Consider the following 22891-nt stretch of genomic DNA (forward strand, 5'->3'; position numbering starts at 1 on the left):
GCTGCCTCGGGGCGCTAGCCAGACGAAATGGTGGTAACCCCACGCTCCTAGGGCATGCCGATGGGGTACGGCTGGCTCGGGCACTACATTAGGTCAGATCTGTAGATAAGTCACAGGCCTGACACCCACACACCACCTCCGACTAGTGCTTACCTCAGGCCCATGAATGGCATCCTTACATCTTATTTAGATTCAACAATGTTTTCGGCGGGAAGGCCAGTGAAGGTGTACTGGTTCGGCGACTCACTGCCAGCAAGGAAGCAGACAGACTCCATGCCAGCATTCACAGAAGATGCGCCGGGATGGACCATCACTGGGGTGGCATACACGGCCATCACCAAGATGCACAGCATCACATCTTTTAAAGGCGGGGCAGGTTCCCAAGCCGGGCATTTTGCTGCTCCGTGTTGGACGCAAAAATGCATGATTCCGATGGGAAGACGGGGTGTGTGGGGGGGGCATCCTATCCATGTTGGCCAAGCTGCACCATCTGGTGCCTGGCACGCGGTATGGACCGAGGTCATTCCCCCTGGCTAATAGCCACTTGCAGGTAGCCTTGATGCAAAAAGCTATCGCTAAAGACACTCAACCTCTCATTACAAACTCTGCGGCATCCACTGAGACCCTCAGACAGAGGGTGTTGCACCTGGACAATTTCCATTTCTTTGAAGTGGAGGTGAATCACCTGTTGGAAGAAGACCTTGATGAATTTATGCAGCTATGTCCGAGGGATACTGCAGAGCACTGCAATGGTAAGGAGAGGGCATATTCGTCACAGAACTTTTTTGTCCTGTGGTCAAAATATGCCAAAAATGACAATGCGCTTTGTGAGGGCACCAGATCGCACAATTTGTAGTTCCCTTCATGAGACACTTTCTAGGGGATCAGGTTGGATGGACTAGGGTTGACCTGCAGGTGCTCTTGAACTTCTATCCCTATCTTGGGTAGCTTAGAGGTTTAGTAGCATGCCTAAGAATTCACAAGGAACCCTATCGGCGATGATCTATGGGAAAACAGAGCTGTTCTGTGGCCAAAATTGACAATGCAATTCAGGATGGCGTCAGATCTCACAATTGCTAATGGTCTTCAGGAGATGCTTTCCAGGGGGTGAGGTTGGTTGGACTTGGGGCTGACCTACTGATGGTCCTGAACTTCTATCCATATCTTGGGTATCTTAGAGGTTTAGGGGCGTGCCTAAGAAGTCACAAGAAGCCCTGGCAGGGACGACTGGAAGTTCCTATGCCTGTATCCGTGATGCGGTTTTGGCTGGGACACACGGCCTGGCCTGTACTTTGAAGGGGATGTACACAAGAACCGTGTGCAATCTGATTTATAATGTTTTGTGCTGTGTGTATGCATTGATCTATTACGTTTAATTGACAATGCAATACCAGCATTTTTGCTGGATCTGAAGTTACCTTGCCATGACTTAGGACAAACCGATGGTGTCCTCAAGTTTGCGGGATAAAGAGGTGTGAGTAAAGACCTCTGCCATAGGACGAGTGAGCATACTACTGAAATAAAAGTGACTGGCTACACGAGTTAAAGAAATCAAACTAACATTTATTTGACAGTAGGGAGGTCCTGAGCAATACTCACATTCCTGGTTTAGGAACTGCAATAACATTTTTATTAACATTCATCCCACTCTTTAACTTTTCACAATATTTTTCATTTATTTCTTTACCTAATATACATAGAGCGTGAGATTCAGCCCAAAGGCCATCGTGGCGCTCTAGGCAAGGTGGCATCATAAACAACAGACTGGACTACGGCAACGCCCTCTATGCAGGGACCACAGCCAAGCTTCAGAGAAAACTCCAGTGCATCCAGAACGCAGCCGCACGTCTCACCCTCAACCTCCCACGCCACAAACACATCTCCACCCACCTCAGATCCCTACAGTGGCTGCCCATCAACAAAAGGATAATTTTCAAAATCCTTGTCCACGCTCACAAAGCCCTCCACGACACCGGACCGGCCTACCTCAATGAACGAATCAAATTCAACAAACCAACTCGACAGCTCCGCTCCGCCGACCTCGCCCTCGCTACAGTCCCCCGCATCCAACGCACCACCTCTGGCGGCAGAAACTTCTCCCACCTCGCCGCCAAAACCTAGAACTCCCTCCCCACCAACCTACGCAAGACCCAGGACCTCCTAACCTTCAGAAAGCACCTCAAAACATGGCTTTTCGAGCAGTAATCTCCCCCCCCAGCGCCTTGAGACCCTACTGGGCGAGTAGTGCGCTTAAGAAATTTGATTGATTGATTGAAGTATAAACAAAACAAATCATCCAGCTCAGCAAAGAGAGAAGGTTTTGGGGGGCTTTCTCGAAAAACATCGAGTTCAGAGTGGCACCAGGTACAAAGACTTTGTGACCTTAGAAGGTAAGGTAAGGTAAGGGCCGGGCCCAAGAACATGCTTGGAGTGACACAGGACTGTGCAGCGGCAGAGAGAGTTGGAAACCAGACTGCAGGAGGACTGGAGGACTGGGAAGTGGTTGTGGTAGTAGAAATGTCCAGTGAGGCAGAAGATTCTGCTCATTTAGACAGAGTTTTCAAATTAACCCTTTGAGCAACTAACAACCATTGAAAATTTCACGTTTGAATTTAATTAACCAGAAGAGTTATGAACGGCTAAGTTTTGAATGTCATGCAGCTTAATTTATACCCCAAGATGTTACACCACTCCCATCGTGAAAGCACACACGTTGAGTTCCTCTGCAGTCGTATCTCATTTTTAGGTTTTGCAGAAGAAAGCTTCAGCAATGCACTGCAGGCACCAGAAAAAGGAACTAGAGAGTGAATGGCTTTGGAATGGCCCCTCTGGTGATGCGCCTCTCTGGTTTGTCAAGTTGTATAACTGTGCAGGGAGACGGTGCACTTTTTCTCGTCGGCTCTCTTTGTTTGGGTTGGGGAATCTTTGGGTCAGTTCTCAGCTTGAAGTGTCTGACTAGGGTGGGATAAGGGTTAGGAAGTAGCCTGAATGGTCCACAACAAATTTAGAAAGAAAAGAGAGCCTTACTATTAATATACTTAACACCTCTGTACTTCTTTTTCATTCTAAGGTTGTCATGATTACTATGATTTTTTCCTTTATATGTATTCACCTTCTTGAATTGTGTGAGCTAAGCAATCAAAAGTGAATATGTATGATTACTATAGAATGCACATTTAGTTGACAATATATCTTTATGTAATAATCGAGTTTGCTTAAATATATTCACAGCATTTTATCAAAAAGTTCACTGTTCTATTCCACACCTATTGTTACCGATTACTGAAGAGTTTCTAGAAGGTTGACAACTAAAATGTCTAGTTTTTTGTTATTATTAAAAAAGGAGGCATGCCTGGAGTGACGCAGTATATGAACAGTGTAACCAAGTGGTAATCTGGTGTCTTTTTATTGATGATATATTCATGATTTGGAATGGATCTGAGAAATCCTTGACAAAATATCAAATTCTTCTTTGATTCCAATGATATAAACACAGAGCGTACACTAGAGTATCATAAGGAAAGTATAAAGTTGCTTAATTTGGAATTCTAGATAAAAGATGATAAGCTTTTAAGCCACTCATATAGAAAAAATATAGCAAGTAATATTATTCTACAGTACCAGTCATGAAATCCTTGGTACAAAAAAAAAGAATATCCCTTATGGGGAATTACTGAGCCATTCAAGTAACTACAATGAAATTGATGGATATAGAAAGGAAGAACAGAATGTGATCGAACAATTACCTAATAGGGGTTACCTGATGCAGATATTACAAAAACCTACTGGTATGGTAGCAAAGATCAATAGAGGTGAACTTCTACTAAAAAGTAGGGATAGACAGAGATATATCCTGAGAACTATGACATCGAACTTTAAGCACATCAGGTTGGAAGTGAGTATTTAATAGTTTGAAATTTAGACATAATATTGTCAGTGGTGTGTGTAGATGTCTGATCTTACAGTCCTAGAACTTTTTAAATGATAACTATATTCCTTTTAATCATTTTTTCCTTGTACGTGGCAAGAATAACTGGACTGACGTAGGTTAATAGGGTGTCCATTTAAAAAGAATAATGTATTTAAAATTTTTGAAAGCGAGCAAGAAAGTTGGACAGAAATGACAACAGATGCCGGTTAGGCTACGTAAAGTGTAATAGGGGGTGCTTTGTTGGGCCGGTACTGTACGTTAGAAGTGGAAGGCTTGGACTGCATCAGAAGTAAGACTGATGATGATGAAGAAAATCCGTAAAACCGGAGAGAGGGGAATTAATATATCTGGATATCTTTGAACTAGATGGCAGCCGCAACTTTTCTGTCAGGCTGCAGGCAGCTAATCAGGGCCTTGATCCGCAGACTCGAGTCTGCGTGCCCCTTTGTATCTATATTTTTTAAATTCTAATATCTCAGAAACTACTGAAGGGATTTACACCAAATCACAAAAAGTATGCTTTCTGGACCAAGAGCTAGCTTTCTGCTTAATTTGGTGTAATCCAGCAGTTCGGGCTGTAGTCGTGTTCAAAATCCCTATGGGAAAATGCATGGGGAAAACACGTTTTGGGACTCCCCTTTCTTTTTCTCGGCCTCCACTTGACGGATCACCCTGAAACTTTCAACACAGCAGCTGAACTGACTGAAGTATATGTTTTGAAAATGTCATGAAGATTTGTCAAGCAACATCAAAGTTATTGGCAAAACAAAAAACACTCTTCCTATGGAAGCTAGGTCCAAACTATAACTACCTACTGGCAACTGTTACTAGTTTATGTGTGTATATATATATATATATATATATATATATATATATATATATATATATATATATATATAAATGATATAGAAGTTAAAGAGAGTTGCTCATCTTGTGTTTGGTTGGATCTGAATTTATGAATCCATGACATTTTGAAAACAAATTGCTAACCTCTTATTAAACGATACATTATTCAAAAGAACACAATACTGCAGAATAATGTAAAAGGGGTTCAGGCCAAACTATTAATTCTATATTTTGAGATTTATCAGCAAGATTTAAATAATGGTAGAAAAGCTGAACAGAAGAAGTGAGGGCTGCGAGAGGGACATTCACAACAAGTGACAAGACAGCCATGCAGAATCGCAGAACCCAAGCTAAGAGAAGACTATCAGGGAGAGAGGCATTTAGCCTTTGCCTGCTGAGCTCATCAGCCCAGCTGGCCTTGCACACCAAGAAGAGCAGCTTCTGCTGCTACAATGAACACAAATCTTAATGTTTAGACAGGTATGCGCTGCTATGAACCATCTCTGAATTTCAATTTAGGCCTATTGTTTGCTGTGCTTTGTAAGAAAGTAGGTAACTAGTCGACTGGGGTGTGAGCCCTGGTTAGGCAGCAACCACGATCCTTGTTAGGGTATGGCACAAGAAAACGCCTCCCCCCTTAGCAAGGCACAGAGCAGTCAAACCTAACTTAGAGGCAATGCATGAAGTATTTGTGCAACACTTCAAACAGTAAAACTTTCTAAAATGTATTGATATTTGGTTGTGTTAAGAACTCTTTGAATTCTGAAATGGTTACGTTTGCCTCTTTCAGTTTCTTTGTAAAGACGCCTGTTTTTAAGTAGTTCTCACTAGCTTTAATCTGTAACACCATGGCACAGCAAAAAAAAATCTAAACATTTCAGGAAGATCTAAAAAATTCTCTCATGATACCGTGGCAAAACCCCTTACCGCATCAGATACATCCTCAAAGAGCAGTCTCCCTCCTGACTCTGAGAAATAGTATACAACACAATGGAATAGACAAGGCTTTTTACCCCCTCAGGAACTGTTCGTACCACCCTTAAAGAATGAGAATCCTTGGGGTTGGCCTTCGAACTACGGACCACCTTCTTATCCCCCTCCACAAAGTGTCCCATGGTTCTATCCAAATGCGTCTTTTTAAGAGAGAGGAAGATGAAGAGGCAGGAAAAAGGCAAAAGAGTAACATGGCAGGATAGGGAAAATCTGCAAGAACCCAACCCCATGAGGGAAGCAACTCCAAGCACCAGCAAGACTTAAGACCCGATCATGCTATCACTATTAATTATAGTGAATGGCTCCTTACAGAGAACAGAATTCTAAACAAAGGCTTAAGTTTCATACTCACTCCAAAAGAAGATATCTTCCAGCTGAAAGTGGAGACAGCTGAATTCCCATGCAAAGTTAGATTGAAGATCTTTTTTATTACCAAACCTTTCCTACCGGGGAATTGTCTGATAAAAACACAGAATTGGGACCAAAATCCACTTTCAATCCCCCATTTTTTTAAATGCCAATAGATGTATTGGTATTAGAGAAGCGAGCGAAACGCGAAATTGATTCCTGGGGTAATTACCACCGTACAACCTTCTGCAATATTACCAAAGAAGAGAGGTACTCACTACCTGATTTGGCCACAGATAATTTTATAGTAATCAAGCCTGCAGATAAGAGAGGCACAACTGTGATCTTATCTAAGACTCAATATAACGAGTGTCTGCAACCTCTTAATGATGCCCACCACTACAAGCTCCTGTCTATAGGCCCCACCCCTGAAATACAGGAAGAGATTGCATTTTTGGTGTCTAGAGGGCTAGAGAAAGGCTGGAACACCAAACACAAGTCAGAGTTCATCATTCAGAAGGAACCCAGGGCTCCTTACTTTTACATACTTCCTAAAGAACACAAAAGGCAAATTTTCTCCTCCCGGGAGGCCCACTGTCTCTGGGTTAGGTACAACTCCTGAACCACTATCTCAGTTCTGTGACGTCTTCTTCACACTCTTGGTGAAAGATATGCCCTCTTTTGTTAAGGACATGAAGGAAGTGCTCAATCTGTTAAAAGATATGAGCTTTGATGATGAAAAATTAGTATTGATTAGTCTAGATGTAAAGTCCCCACAAGAATGCATCCTTGATCTTATCTTGGCTCAAACCCATTACTTTTTCTGAGTATGAAGGGGAATTTTTTTTCTTCAAGTACACAGAACTTCTATTGGGAGCACCGTTTGCCCCAAGTCTAGAATGCATGTAAAGAAGCTCTCAAAAAAACGATCAGAAAAAAATTATCACACTTGATTGAAAAAGCAAACAAGAGGGCAATGAACAACAATAGAGACCAACTCTTAGCGACTCATCTGCATCACCACCCTAGTCCCTTGTTGAATAAATTACAGAAAACCATAAATAAGAGCTGGGGTATCTGCAGTCAGGCAGCCTTAAAGTCAATATTCCCATTTACTCATTCAACAGAGGCAGAAACATAAAAGATATCTGAGCTTAAACCTGCAACCAGAAAAAAACCGCCCAATCTACCTCCTGGAATCTACCATCGCTGGTAGGTCACTCCAATTGTGGTAGCTACAGCGCATGTTCATTCACCAAGGGGGTAACTGAGATCAATCTCGGCCTCAAAATCCCCTGTAAACGTAAAGAAATTACAAACTGTAATTCAAAGAATGTGATCTATGTTATCCTATGCCCTGCAACCTCATCTATGTGGGGACGACAAGGTGTGTGCGAACAAGAATAATGGAACACCGAAACACCATTAGTTACACACGAGTTCACTAGACTAACCAGAGATTACACTGCAAAAGGACACACGGAGACCTGTTACAGTCCATCACTGAGAATCTGACACTCCTGAGGTGATATGACCAAATCCCTATTAACCTCTGAACAGCTTTGGGTGAACAGACTATGGATTGTTGTTCAAGGACTTAATGACGAGATCCCACGGGGTAATCTTCACTCAATACATCACTGAAGAGGTGACTTTTTCTTTCTCCCAGTAATGAGTCATCGATCAAAATGATTAAGGCACATATAGACAATAATAATACGGTTAATCCAATTTGGGATCCGAGTTAAGGCCAGTGTTACTGAAATTGATGTGCACACGGTAAGCATGACAAATGAGCTTCCATTCTCTAAGTATTGAAGAAATTTGTATACATGCGTGACAGTCTGCGATGAACTATTGGTTTACATGACTAACGTACACAGAGGCAAATAAGAAACAGGACCAACTGATGGACATGATGAATGATATAGGAAAGTATAAAAATGCATATTCAATATTATTTCACGTTAAGTCAAAAATATTTTAATATCATAGTTCACAACTTGAGGTCCGGCCTCACACTCTATCCATTCAAATGATATGACGAATAAAATAACTGTGTAGAAGCCTACCGGTGCAGCACGATCCCTTCAATAACAATGCAGACTGTAGGGGAAACGTCTTTCCCCATGCTGTTATCATCATCCCCTAGCATGCAATGCGGAGAGTATGGAAAACTACTTTTCCTGTGATTCTGTTGGTGAGGAGCATGGAGTCATGACATCAGCGGTACAAGGAACGTGCGGGGAGTCTGACAACACAAAGGGAACTCAGTCTCTTTCTCAGCCGTACCAGTAGCTGGGCTTTGGAGAACAGTCAGGTTTCCCACACGATGTACTGCTTGACGAAGTAAGTGGAGAGCTCGGGGGGGGGGGGAAGGCCACATTCAGAGCCACTCGCTATTAAGTTATGGGAGAGCATAATCCACACAGGATATTCTTATAAGGCTCCTGCGTCACCAATGATTGTGACTCTGCATGTAAAACACCCCCTTCGAACCTCAATAGTTCCCATTACCAATGGTTAGGATGCATGAGGGCGAAACTGAATATGTATATTGCCAAAAGCTGACACTGGGTACAGTTTCTGAGGAATTTTGCGCAAATATAGTACTAGCACAAAGAGCCCTTGAAAATCTGAACAGATCAAATTTCCAATCACTAGCTCACAAAGTGATCTTAGCAATGGTACGCCCTGTGTAGGACCCTCTTATTTCCTGGAGATGCGCAACGGCTTATTACCGCAAACATAAAACAGTGAAGTATGTACAATGCAGTTTACCTCTAACAGTGTAACTTAATATTGAGGATCTAATTCATATGGATCTAACTACTATGATCAAGGGCTTTTATACAATCTGACTACTTTTGTACACCCTAGGCCCGCCTAGATATCTGTAGACACCTAAGGTTAATTTTAAATTTCCTGTTTGTGTGTCATAACCAAGAGAGCCTTCCAGTTATCACTAGTGTGGGTCTACAGAGGGAATCGTCTCCTCTCAGACCAGGAAGCATATTATCCCTTAAACTAGGGTGAGATACAGATTGTCATATGTATGTATACACTCACTTGGCAAGTGTGTGTGTTTTTGTGTGCAGTGCTACTTTTTGCACTTAAAGGCATAATGTTTAAGCATGTACTGATATTTACAAGTGGCAATCCTTGTATCCTGATGTTTCTTAGAAAAGTATGATTTAACAAACATCTGTTCTCCATTGATTTTAGAAAGCACTAGTTATTCTCCAAGGTAGGACACAACTTGACATTACTAATTTTGCATTGCATTTACTGATGATAGGTAGGTTAGTTTGTTAAAGATCCCTTGATCCAGGAGAATGCTCATGGCCTGAACTGGTTAAGAACAGGGCAGAAACATGTTGTCGTAACATGGACAGATTGGGCCATTAAGCCTGTATTTCATCCCAGTATTATTTTTAAACTGTACCAGTTTTATTGAGGTTCCCATCAATAAAAGTGATAGCCTTGGTTTACCTCTAGGTTTTTTTGTTATATGGATCCCTTTCTGTCCGGTAGAATTATATTTAAGAACCCCCTCCCTTTCTTCGGGGTTGAGCCCATCCTGGTCGTATCATCCAGTCAAGGTGGGGAGGGGTGGCCTATGATGAAGCATGCTACCAACAAATCAGAGAGGATTTCTCTTCCCATAGGATTAGTATCTTGTAAACAAATGCCGTTGTACCCAGCTAGGGCTATTATCATAGCATAGACCACAACAGGTCAGCCCCATCAAGCCACCGCACCTGTTTGTGTTGATTTGCGTATCAAAGAAAGTACATTAGGTGAGCAGTCCACATTACTCTGCAACTGTTTGGAATTTCATATTGCTTGGGACATTGATATTGTCATAGTATCGCTGCACTCTTAGGGATAGTGAAAAGCTAATTTTTACAGTTCAGTTTTTATTGTGACTACCTTTTTAATGTCGAGTCTTTGAACTTTTAAACTTTCCGGTCCGCCGCGGGTTTCCTGCTTGAGTGGAGAAAGAGTTTCTATTTTTGCACACTTCCTGTGCTCCTTCGCTTCCTTTCCCTTGTGGGAGTTAGCGGTCTAGTAGCTGATCCCACTTTTGCTCAAATTCTGCATGCGCTCGATCGTCCTCAGGAGCCAGAGCCGCTACCCCTTTTACTAAGGTCAGTAACCTAAAAATAACTGCCTACTTCACCATGGAGTTACTTCACATTGGTAGCTCTAATACTGTTCTAATACCAGAAAGCACAAAGTCTCAATGCCTAAACCAATCCCCACCTCTCCTCGAGGGTCCAGTAATGTAATTGTGTAGAAATGACACACCAAATTCCTCGTATCTACGTATCCAGCAAGAACCCCTCTGCCTGCTGTGCAACCAAACAGCAAACTTTCCTCACTCAACATGACCATAAGAAATATGTGTCCTCAGCACTTGGCCAGTAACTTAAATAGTCCTTTATAGAAATTATATTGTTACCCAAAAATGCAGTGGAAATTTGAGAAATCCATTACTCAAATACCCCAGATATCGCTTTCTCAATGGAAGCCTGGATGTGCCCTTCAGCCCTTCCAGCTATTAACTTGGCTATTCCAGACAACTGTCACATTTTAGGGCTTGACTGGGAAAGCAAGACAGGAGGTGAGAAGCAATTGTCTACAAAGATCCGGTCAAGGTCTCTTTAATAGACAAACAAAGAACTGACTGGGCAGAGATTTGTATATTTAGGATGGATTTCTCCTCCAGGACCAAAAAGAGATTTTTCTCACAAACTAATAGAAGATATCACTCCACATGTTCTTACCTCACAACAGTTTCTTTTACTTGAGGATTTCAACTATCATGGCAAGAAAAGCTCAGACCCAGAGATAACCCAACTCCTTTTGGACCTTGATTCCCCAGGGTAGGGTTGCAGCTGAAAACATAATGGTCCTTCCTATGTAGCCAGTCATATGTTAGACCTTATATTTACCAACTCCTTAGACCTCACGTTTCCCTCCCTTACCTCAGGTCTGGGCATACTACTATTTGACCAGGTTTCAGATTACTACCTCTCAGAGTTGTGATAAACTCTATGCCACAATAATGTCAAAATCTAGACAAAATGAATGTAGAGTTCTTCACCAAAGAATTTAAGTTCTCCTTACCTGATGTGCCCTCAGACATGAATGAAAACCTTGAAGAATTTAACAAAGCTTTATCCACAGCATTTGACCATCATGCCCGCTATATAGCAGGCCAAAAACCAGTCGTAGGACCCTCACCACATAGTACTCCACGGAGCTTTGCGCAGAAAAAGCCCTTTGCAAAAGCTAGAACGCCGCTGGCACGCTAGTATGGCTCTTTCAAACAAATTAATATATAAATAAGCGCTTAACACATGTCATAAAAATATCAAATTAGCTTGTAAAACCTTCATATCTCATCAAATCAAGTTAGCAAGCCACTTGCCAAGGGCCTTATACAAAGCCATGAAGGATTTCACTAACCACCGGGCCTGTAATACTGATCTACCCAAGTCTCAACATTTATGTGGCTACCTAGCTGACTATTTGGACCAAAAAATAAAGAACATCTATGACAATTTTGCTAAGTCCACTAACTATGAGCACCCTGACCCTCTTTTATTTGCATCTCCTTTTTCAAATTCTGAGAGCTTATCCAATTTTACCTTGCTTACCCCAGAGGAAATTGCCAAGAACCTCTAGCACCAGCCATGCGTTTCTCATTTAACCAATAAATTACCACCAGTACTCACCCGCAGGCTTGGAAAGAAGCACAAGTGAGATCTATACAAAAAAGATCTGGAGACTGATTTATCTAATTACAGGCCAATCTCTCTTCTTCCCCGCAAAGCAAAACCTTGGAGGGCTGATTAATAATCAATTACCTACATATCTAGAGAAAAATGGCATTCTTGACCCCTCACAATCTGGTTTTCGTTCTGCACATAGTACAGACAGAGCTCTAGTGGCAGTGACAGATTACATCGGACTATCCCTCGTCTCTGACACCTCAGCAATGCTGGTGCTGTTAGTTCTGTCCTCCACGTTTGATACAGTGTATCACCCGAAGCTGCTACAGAGGCTGCAGGACTGTGGTATCCAAGGGACAGCCTTAAAAAGGCTTAAGGACTTCTTACGTGACAGTTCCCAAACAACCTCTTTAGGCCCACTGAAATCTTCCACTAGGCAGATTGAAAAGGGAGTGCCACAGGGTTCCTGCTTAAGCCCCCACGCTTTTCAACATATACTTTGCTCCCTTAGAATAAATTCTCAGAACTTTTGGTCTAGAGATCCATTCCTATCCAGATGGCACACAACTGGCGATCTTTCAATAAATAAAAAACAGCTATAACCAGGCAATGTTTCTTATTCGGCATGAATGGCTCTAAATTGCCTTCAACTAAATGCAGCTAAAATGGAGATAATGTTGTTCGGTAAAGCACAGCTGTTCTGGACCAAAGACCGGTGTGCAGCCGAATTAGGCCCGACACCCACTGCTAAGCAGGTAGTGAAAAATCTAGGCTTAAGACTGGATCATAACCTAACAATGAAAGAGCAGGTTTCATCAACAACTGGAACCTGCTACCACACACTGCACACCCTTAGAAAAGCCCTCCCATTTTTACTTCTGTTTGCCAGGAAGACCTTAGTTCAGGGGCTTATAAGTAGTCGGGTGGACTACTTCAAGCCTTTGTTGGCCTCTGCAAATGACAACCTACTTGCTAAACTCCAAGTAGTACAGAACACAGCCGCAAGGCTCATATGCAACCAACCACCGGGAGCAGCCTTATTACCCCTTCTCAAATCGGTACACTGGTTGCCAATTAAAAAAAGAATATTCTTGAACACATCCTGCCTTACCCATAAAGCTCTCATTGAGAAAGACCCCACCTACATTGCACAGAAACTTACTCATTGTCCGGAGAGACGCTTGGGATCCTGTGACGAAGCACTTCTAACCACTCCTGGCATGAAGAAAGCCAGAGCAGGTGGCAGAGCCTTCTCATTCTTGCCTACAAAATGCCATAGGAAACCCATTTGTGTATTGACCATCTTTCCTTCAGATAAAGGATCAGGACCATTCTGTTTAAATGTTGCTACCCTCCCGTTGCCCTAGGAGTGCTGAGATACCCCTCCCTGGGTGATTCGTGCACTATAACAAATGAAAGTAACTTAACATAACAAAGAATGCCGGACTAGTCTACAAATAACAATTACACTCCGCTGTCACAGTTACATCCTTAATGAAAAGTGTAATTCCACTACCACCATGAACTGAAATACCACCAATACCACTACAAACTCTACCAGTACAACCACCAATAATATAACAATCACTTCTAATATCACCACTAACAACACCTTACCACCATCAATATCACACTACACCAATCAAAAATACCACCATCTGCAATACCACCACCAATGGTACCACTACAATATCAATACCAGACTACCAATACCACCACTAATACTATTGCCACCACCAATATTACCGCTTACCCCACTCTTACCAAACACTGGTAAAGTCAAAAGGTGTGGCCCTAATGTGCTAGTGCATGGAAATACATTTCTGCATGCCTGTTTTTGCATTACGTCACAATAAAGTAAAAGCCAGTCATGTGATGCGCAGGAGGTGAGAAGGGGACCTGTCAAGGATCTTGTGGAATATCTGTGTGAGGAAAGGCATATCATCACTCTAGTGAGCAGCTATAGCGTTAATAGGTTAAGATTCCTGATTGTAATGCCATTGTGTGGGCTTGGAAGTGCCCTCTGAAATCGAGTAGAACAAGCCAAGAAAGGGTGTGTGGAAACTATTCCCAGCCAGGGGAAGGCTCAAGAGATTATGGGGCATCTAGTCTAAGGTAACCCTTGAAGGGGCTGCCATCAAGGATTTTGCCTTTTCAGTATCTCTCATTCTGTTTCTACACAATATATGGTTTTATGGAGGGCGTACGTAGAATTTAAGTTGGTACACTAGCATTTATTTTGTGTATGTGTGTGGGGGTGTATTTGTCTGTGTAATGTGTTTCTGTCTGTGGTGGGGTGCGAGGATGGACGAGTGTGGTGAATGGTGAACATAAAGGAGAGGGTGAGTAGAGGAAATTGGACTAAGTGGTGTCTCACCTTTCATCACAACACTGAGAAGTAGGATTAAGATTGAACTAAAGGATTGTGTACGATTCAGGCACTGGGCCAAACCACTAAGCAACAATACCTCATAAGGTAAGTCAGGTGTTTTTAGGACAGGCAGTTCTTACCCCAGGGAACCAGTCATCCAAAACAATCTATGTGCATTGGCAAAATTGCCGCTCATCAGCCCAGAACCACAAGCAGTACATGCAGAGCCCCCGTTAGTGATTCATACCACGTAGCAAAGTAAATCAAAACATTTTCTGAGAGAGATCAAATACAGAACATGGCTATACTGCTTATCAAAGGCACAGGCTTCACTTCAAGATGTCACAGCATATTGCAATGCCATTAATAATCACAATAATATATATAACACCAACAATAACTACTCGTATCATTATTATTACTACACGTACTGCTATCATTATTGATTGACTGATTTACAGGTTCCACATTTATCACAAGAATGAGTAGTTCAGAGGAATCTAAAACATTTATAATGTATACACATTTGTTTAAATATGCATCAGTGGGATGGTGGCTTGTCCCAGCTTCTAGGCATGTCTTCGTGCAGACTAGATACAATTATTTGCACTGTAGGCAGGGCAGTCCTTTTGCAGCACTCACCAGTTTCTCCTTGAAGCAGTAGGATTGAAAACTCTTGGAAAGGATATCTGCATACTGCAGCAGCACTTTACTGATGGTCTGTAAAGAGAAGAGAACACCACACAAGTGTAACCACACAGCAAGTTTGCGTAAGGCTTCAAGTTAAGCAATGAAAAAATGGCGAAAGCTCCAAATTGTTTTTGAGTACAGGTCAGTTGCCATGCACAAACAATGACTATGGGCAAGGTTCATATGCTCAGTACTGCCTGTGACATAGGACCAACAGGTACAAGCTCCTTACAAGACATGGCGAGCAATATCCAAGTTACATATGGAAGGTTTCCATCCAGTTTAAGATAAAAAAACATGTACTCAACCTGAGCCATTTGACTCGTATAACATGCATTTAATTAATAAGAGGCAACCTAAGTCCAGTCAAATGGACTTTATATCAAGACTGCTTCTAACTACAATAACCCCAACAAAACACTAAGCAGATTTGAGACACAGTTCAATCTGAAGGATCATTGCCCACTGTGCTCTAGCCCTCAGAGCAGCTTCTCAACTTTTGTAGATTGTAGCTTTGCACACTACTGATCAGCTGTCCCATTATAAACCAAAAAAGGTGCTATCGAACTACTGAAAAGAGCTGTAACTGAAAATACAACCTTATAAGATATATTAGTATGTTTCCCTAGAGTATGGGCAAATGACCCATTCTTAGTTTAAATTCTACACAGTTTCAGGTCACACAGACTTTGGAATGAGACTGAAGCGTTAATGTTCCCACTAATTCCTATGACATATGTTTGGTTGCAGCAGTAGAGACTTCAGCCCTGAACAGGATGTATTGGTAGAACCTCATGACTAGGTAGATCAGCTGCTACTTTCCAATAGGAGGCGCTCTCTGGGTCTTTTCCTTTCATCATATTCAAAATTACCACTGAGGTAGCCTATTCTAACTCGTATTTCACCACTGGCTGCTGCACAATGGGCAATGGCCTCGAAAACCCTTGCAGTAATCCATGATTGACATAAACAGAAGAAAGGAAGGAAGGAAGGATTCGTTATCAAGGTACAGGATGGGCTGCCCTCAAGGCCGAATATCAGTGACAAGCCACTGTCGTTTCTGTATAAAATGAATATTGACAGACTTAAAGAAGAAGAATAGATCACACTGCAGCCCTTGAAATTCCTATAATGTGAAGCTAGTTTAGATAGACAGAGGGTGAAGCATATATACAGTGGTATTTGTGGAGTGTGAATCCAGGCAGATAGCTAAGAGGCATTTTCTCCAGTAAGATCTTCACAAATCTACATCAAATCAAATGCAAGACATCAAGTGCAGATCCCACTGTGCTTGTTAATACACTGATCCTTCGGGACTACACAAACTGACCTGTGATCTGTTCTTAGATGAGAAACAAAGGTTGAGTGGGAGCTCCCACAAAACCAACATATCATTACATTGTCATACAGTGCAAGCGCTGAGAAGCGCTAAGACATGCAACCAGTCTACAAACCGGAGTCAACTTCTACTATATTGGGAGGGTGTGTGAAGCTTTTGGATTGAAAATCCAGACAGGTGGATATTAAGAAACAGCAAAGTAGGTATTACAGATTCCTGCAATCAACCCATTACAACAACCATCAGTTTCTTCTACTTATTTAGGAATTAAGGTGCCAGTTTACATAGTGAGAGTGCTTTTGCTACCCATTTAGGATGCATCAATATTTCTGATGCAGAACAGCCCAACAATTTCAAACAGGGAAAAAAGCAGCACAGAAGCTGTAGCTGAAATTAACATCTACTGTTATCATTTGTTAATGGAACATGCTAATGCTATAAACACTGAACAGCTGTGGTTGTTATGTCAGAAAATACATAAAAAAGTAAAAGAATGTTTACATTAAGGAAAAGACCGTCAACAAATCCTTGTTCGCACTTCTTCGGCATGCGCATCGCTTATGAATCAACAGCATTTTCTTTCCACTGTCACAATGATTACTGATATCTGGGCAATTTTTTAGCGCATTTATCAGGAGCCTCAGCACCGAGTCTCTCTTTTTAAATTCTGTGACAGATGGCTATGTAGGAAACATGGTAAGCATACTGAAATACGAGTGAGAAAGAAAGAGAGAGAAAGCACGAGAAAGAGAGAGCGAGCGAGCAAGCGTGCGTGTGTGTACACACACGCATGTAGCCAGGGCACCAAATGTCACAGGCATGGCACATGTTTTGCACTTGCATTGCACGATATGGTCGGCCATGAGGTCAGACAATATAAATCACACCCCTCCCCCTGAAATCCTTCATTCCAAGAACCTTCCAATCACACAAGAGTAAGAAGATCCAAGGAAAGTGAGGGGAGGTGGGTTGGGTGCTACCATTGATATCTGAATGCTTTCAGTGCAACACTTCCACATCAAACCTCCCCACAAAGTGTTCCTTGTGGATCACCACAGGCCTCAGCTCTATTGCTGCTGGTTCTGAATACCTACCTAGTTCACCCTGTCACAGAATCCCTTCGCTTGCGTTTAAGCTTAATAAATAAGCTGATGAAACCCAGCTGAAGTTATAGAATGACTAGGATAAAGGAAGACTTTCGGGCTGCCTGATGGCCCCAAATTACGAACAACACCTGCAAAGGTGGAGACACTGTTGATGGGAGATATATCATCATCAGAGATGTGGCACTGATCACTCAGGAGCTCCCCCAACCAAGTTACAAGGGTAAGAAATGAGCCAATCAGTTGCCTAAAATGGGCCAGCGGTTAACTCTTCAGATGTTTTTGCACCTAAAGCCGTGACATCCTTCTCATTGCTTCGGTGGGACAGGCTGGAGTGGATGTATTATTGAGCCGTTCGACTACATTGGGCTACTTCCAGCCCATCCATTTGCTCTCACTCTGTAAGAGATCCGAAGCCACCAATCAGGTGGTTAGTAGCCGACAACAAAACCGCCATGTCTTGTTCCCCTTCTAAACAAGGTATTGAAGAATATTGGAAAATACTGTAATCTCTTTTCTGTGGGTCTCCGCTAAGTTTTCACTTTTAATACACCCTCTTGTTTACTGGTACTACACCTGTAGACTGTGACACTGTCATCCAGAGGTGCAGTGCATGTACTGTGTCCCTGTACTGTACTCGGCTGCATCAATTTGGTTTACTTATCTTTCCAGTAAGGTCTAGATAAGTTGGTATGGAAAATGCACCTGTGGTGTGGGAGCAAAATGTGGTGTACGGGCTGCAGTGGGTTTTTACACCGCCCAGTGGATTCAACAAACTGTGATGCAACAGACATACTCCATGATTTTTGCAGCCGTCTGACAGAAAGCCATAGGCTGTGCTGGCCAATGTTTACCCAGTCGGGAGAGGCTAGTCTTACAGCACACCAGGATTTGTGATATGTATTCACTGATGGTAGTTGGCAGCTGGTTATTATAGTGAAGGGATGGAGGCCTTCCTACCTGTACTCCTGGAAGGGAGGCATCCTACCAGCTTTCACCTATCCAACCACACACAACTGTGCCTAATACTTCCCACTCCAAGGTGTGTGGTGAGGAGTGTCAGGTATGACGCATGTGTCTGCCTGAATGGAAACATATTTGCAGTGGAAATGGATTCCAAATAGAGAACACTGTGTGCCTGCAGAAATAGGTGGTTCTACTTCAGGCTGGGTGTGTCCTTCCAGAGGACATTCCAGCTTGGTTCCTACTGTCACGGCCCTTGCCGCAGAGAATTTGGCAGGTTTTTGTTGGAATGCCAGAATATAATTCACACACCTGCTTGTGCCTGCCATGATTTCCTCTTCCTGCCTTTGTGTTAGGCTGGATATCACCTGACAATTAGGACACCTCAGCTCAGTGAATCTCATTTTGGTCACAATGAATATACACAGCTTGACCAGTTGCCATCTAGACCTTGTCTACCTTTGAGAAAGGCTTAGGAAACACTCTCTGCCTGAATGGAGACGAGTATGAAAGAGCACAGGCTTTGGTTGGATCTGGCTTCCCATTGGGCATCCTGAAGCAGCATAAACAGAAGTGCTGTCCTGCCAGCATTTGTACTTCACCTGGAATTCAACAAGGAAATCTGGCACCAGCCCAGAGAGACATTAGTCAAGAATAATGTCTTTCAGTTCACTGAGCACTGCTGCTTGGGTTCTACTGGTGACCTTCACGTCTCACTCCAACCACTGCTGAAGAGTCAAGTGTGCAAAGGGAGTAACCCAACAGAAGTGTGACCCTGTTTGACACCCTGGTATACTAGTAGTAAACAACAGTAACAATCAATGATACTTCCCAGCAACAATTTCAGCATGCGCACACTGGACGTACTTCTATGCGGCTTCTGACCTGTGATTCAAGACAATGATGTACATTCCCATCTAGAGTATTAGCCAGATGAAGAGATTAGTTTGTTTTTTCTGCCTGCCCACTTTGTAATTTAATTAGAATAGGATGGCATCCAAGTAAGTCATGTTACCTTGGCAAATCTTCTCATGTAGTGGGCAACAATGACGGGGTCCGGACACTCCAGCTTCTTAATGATCTCAAAGCTTTGGTTTAGCTGAGTGAACACATCCACAACAGAGCAGGAGAATAGTGCATGCTCTGACGTTTGCTGAAACTAAACACATAAATAACACAACGGCATGTTAGAATAGAGAGCAAAATTGTGTGTGTACATGGGATACATCATTACCCGTACAGGCAACTCTGCACATATCCACCAATCATCCATGTAATCAAACCAGAGTTAAAGAGCCACATCAGTGATGACAGTTTGAGCAAGCATTTAGATTTATGTGAACTGGTAACACAGAAATCAGGGATCCTATGGATTTCTTTACAAACAAGCATGCTTTTCGATACACATGCAAGCATTGGAAATATTATGTGAACAATCGTACACGAAAGCGTACTCTGGTGGGGAAACTGAAGCTTGAAGATTCTCTACTCACTGTTGCTTCTGTCTTATGTTCCATGAATACAAACATTACCACTCCTTGCCAAGCCTACAGTTATCAGAGTAACCACCAATGCCTTCATGTCCACAGTCGATGACCAAACAAATAGCCCTCAATCAAAGACTCAAAACACTTCCTCTTCCCAAGACTATTAGTATGCAATAATGAGCGGTGAAACAAGCAAATGCGCTGGACTACTTATGAACATGAAGGTATTGATTTTAAATTTATATATTAAGAATTTACAGAGCATTTTCTCTGAGTGGCTGGATACTGTGAGGGCATTGAAATGTGTCAAAGCATTAGCTTTAAATGCCAACAGAATGCAAGATTGCAGGTCACTCTTGCAGCACCGCGCAATGATTCAAAGTCTGAGCTGTATAAGCGGTAAAGGAGAGTCTCAAGCAAGAGTACATATTAAGACAACCTAGCATTAAGGCCATCAATTGCAACTTGTCATATGTCTTGGCACACTGCAAACATCACTGGACTTATCATGACACTGCCCGACATAAATGGTGATCGCTGCTTAAAGGTTGCTGGTCATCCTTTTGATATTGTGGGAATCCTTGTGCTAATCGTGCCCACCCCTGGCTAACAGTGTACATCCTTGACCTAATCGTGTTCACCTCTGCCTAAACTGTGTCCATCTCTGACCTAATCGTCCCAATCCCTGGTTAACAGGGACCTAATTATGCCAACCCTTGGCCTAAAAGTGTTTCTCTCTGATATAATAGTGTCCACACCTGCCCCCTTGAATAACGCTGGCCTTCCTGCACACTGGGAATACTTGATACAATGATTTTCACTTAAGCCCATAAGCGTGTGTACCTAACATATGTTTAATAAAAATAAAAAGCTGAAATGTCAGTGCATAAATACTGTTTTCCTAATATAATCATCTTTAGCTTGGAGGAATTAAATTAATAAGCCCAAAACTCAAAATTTCATAGCAAATTGGTGTGTTTTCAGAAACTGACAAACTGATACTTGGAAACGGCATTGTCACAATACACTTAATTGTAATACTTTAGAGCTACATTGCTGGTTTGGCGAGACAGTGCTGACGTAATTTGCTTAGCATTTAGTACCTATAACTTATTTAATCCTTATAGTGGAATGGACATTAAAACATGTTTTGCCACACATATTTCAGAACGAGAACCAAGGGGTGAATTTATTTGTTAAAAAATCATTTTACCAGGCGGTATTTCATAATTGTAAAGCTTTTTATGACTTCACTGCTGATAGCCCCTGCATGATACACTGGATGGTCATTCCTGTAATCTTGTCCTACGTGGACACTCTTAACACGGATAATAACTTAGGAGCTCTGGAAGATTTTTCTTGATCCAAAGTAGCTATCATTAAAAAAAAGGCTGGAGTACGCTTTAACAGCGCGAAGTCAATAGTCAAAGTCATCATATTTGGAGGTGATCGTTAATTCAATCGGGAGCTGCAAGATCTTGATGGAGTTAACGCTATTTCTGTCGCTATTACGTATCTACAATGGAAAACTAGGGTGTAGCAAACCATTGTAGAAATGTTACTTGGAACGAATCAATGCAAAACATTTGTCAAGCATGACTAACACTCCTTTCAGGGAAGCTGTAATTGCTTTTTTAAAGAGAACCTTACCAGGTATTTACATGCATGAAAAGTTGCTTCTAGATATCCCTTGATCTTGCCAATATTGAGACCTTTCTTCACTAGATCCATAATCAATCGCAAGAAAATATTAATGTCATCTTTCATAAGATCTAGTGGCTTGTCCAGAAAACATTGACGCATAAATCATCCAAGTACTGGAACAGTCCATTTAGGACACGTTGTAGCAAGCAAGTAAGCAAGTCAACAAGGTTTGCTTCCAAGTGAAACATGGCCAAATTAAACTTTAAGAGCCCCCAATTATAATTGATTGAGGTACAACAGTCTCTTTGGCTAAATCTTGGATTACTAATATGATTTTCATCCACCAAAGTCGATCTTCTGAATATTTCTCTGTATCGACTAAACCAGCGGCAATGCTGAATTCAGGCTGTAAATCCAGGGGATAATGAAAGCATCTACTGTAAACAGAGTAGTAGACATTTTGTAATTGTTACAGTTGTGAATAGGCCCACAAGAGGTGCACCTCAATGGAAAAAAAGCATGCACCGCGCCTCTGGGTAAAGTTCCCTTTCGTGATTTGATTCTCTATCCCCACTAGATGAGCTGCGGACAGCCTAATTCCTACATCTACTGACCACTGTCAGATATCTATTGTTTCTTGACAAAGGGGAAGGGAGCTACGCCACCTCATTTGTTCAGATAGAACAATGAATATGTATTATTTGTCAAGACTTATAATGTTTTGTTCCAGACTTTAAGGAGCAAAACCTTCAGAGATGAGCAAATTTCCTTGAGTTCCAGTATACTGATGTGAAGCCTGGTAATTCTGAGACCTTATGGCACTTAAGAAAAATGTATTTACCTTCAATAACAATCTTACTGGAGGGTACTTTATCTAACTTCAGAGTCCTCACCTTTTCAAAATATTCCTAGGAACCAGACTGGATTCAGAAACTTTACAATAACTGTCCTATGCTGGTAGGTGGTGTTGGCTTCCCCACAATGCCAGTTGATGCCTGGAAGAGTTTTCATTGGAGACAAAGTGCCACCTTAACACCCCAACATCAGTTCCACATCCTTTTTTTCTAAGCTATTAGAGGCAGAGAGGAGCCCGGATTAATTCGAAAGTGAATATGCAGTGCTTACAAAACAATCTAACTTGGAACATTATTATTATTCATGACTACGTTCATCCTTCAGAACAGTGAGGAATCTTAAAGTAGAGAGAGTATCCCCCAAAAAGATCATTACTAAAGATAAGTAATTTTTCTTCTATTGGAGACTGCTAATGGCAGACTCCTCACACTTTGAACAGAAAACACAGCAATACCCTCTCCAGGATGGTGGTTTTTAGGGAAAGGCCAAACCAGAAAGTCTGCGAGCACAAAACCAGTGAAATGGCCATCCCATCTCAACGATGAATCCAAAAAGTAATACTCTGATAATGTGTGGAGGA

At 42.0% G+C, this 22891-nt stretch overlaps 1 protein-coding gene across 2 annotated transcripts in view; it reads right to left on the bottom strand.

The window, feature by feature from the left end:
• UNC13B (unc-13 homolog B) overlaps positions 1 to 22891 on the bottom strand; it is a 1359370-nt gene that overhangs the window by 169484 nt on the left and 1166995 nt on the right. For both annotated transcript variants that reach the window (XM_069212466.1, XM_069212457.1), the window contains exons 28-29: positions 19341 to 19484; positions 14873 to 14950 (exon numbers count right to left, since the gene is read on the bottom strand). In XM_069212466.1, coding sequence (XP_069068567.1) covers positions 14873 to 14950; positions 19341 to 19484 — 222 coding nt within the window. The remainder of the gene's footprint in view (positions 1 to 14872; positions 14951 to 19340; positions 19485 to 22891) is intronic.

Source organism: Pleurodeles waltl, chromosome 1_1 (assembly GCF_031143425.1).
Source record: "Pleurodeles waltl isolate 20211129_DDA chromosome 1_1, aPleWal1.hap1.20221129, whole genome shotgun sequence".
NCBI classification, from domain to species: domain Eukaryota; kingdom Metazoa; phylum Chordata; class Amphibia; order Caudata; family Salamandridae; genus Pleurodeles; species Pleurodeles waltl.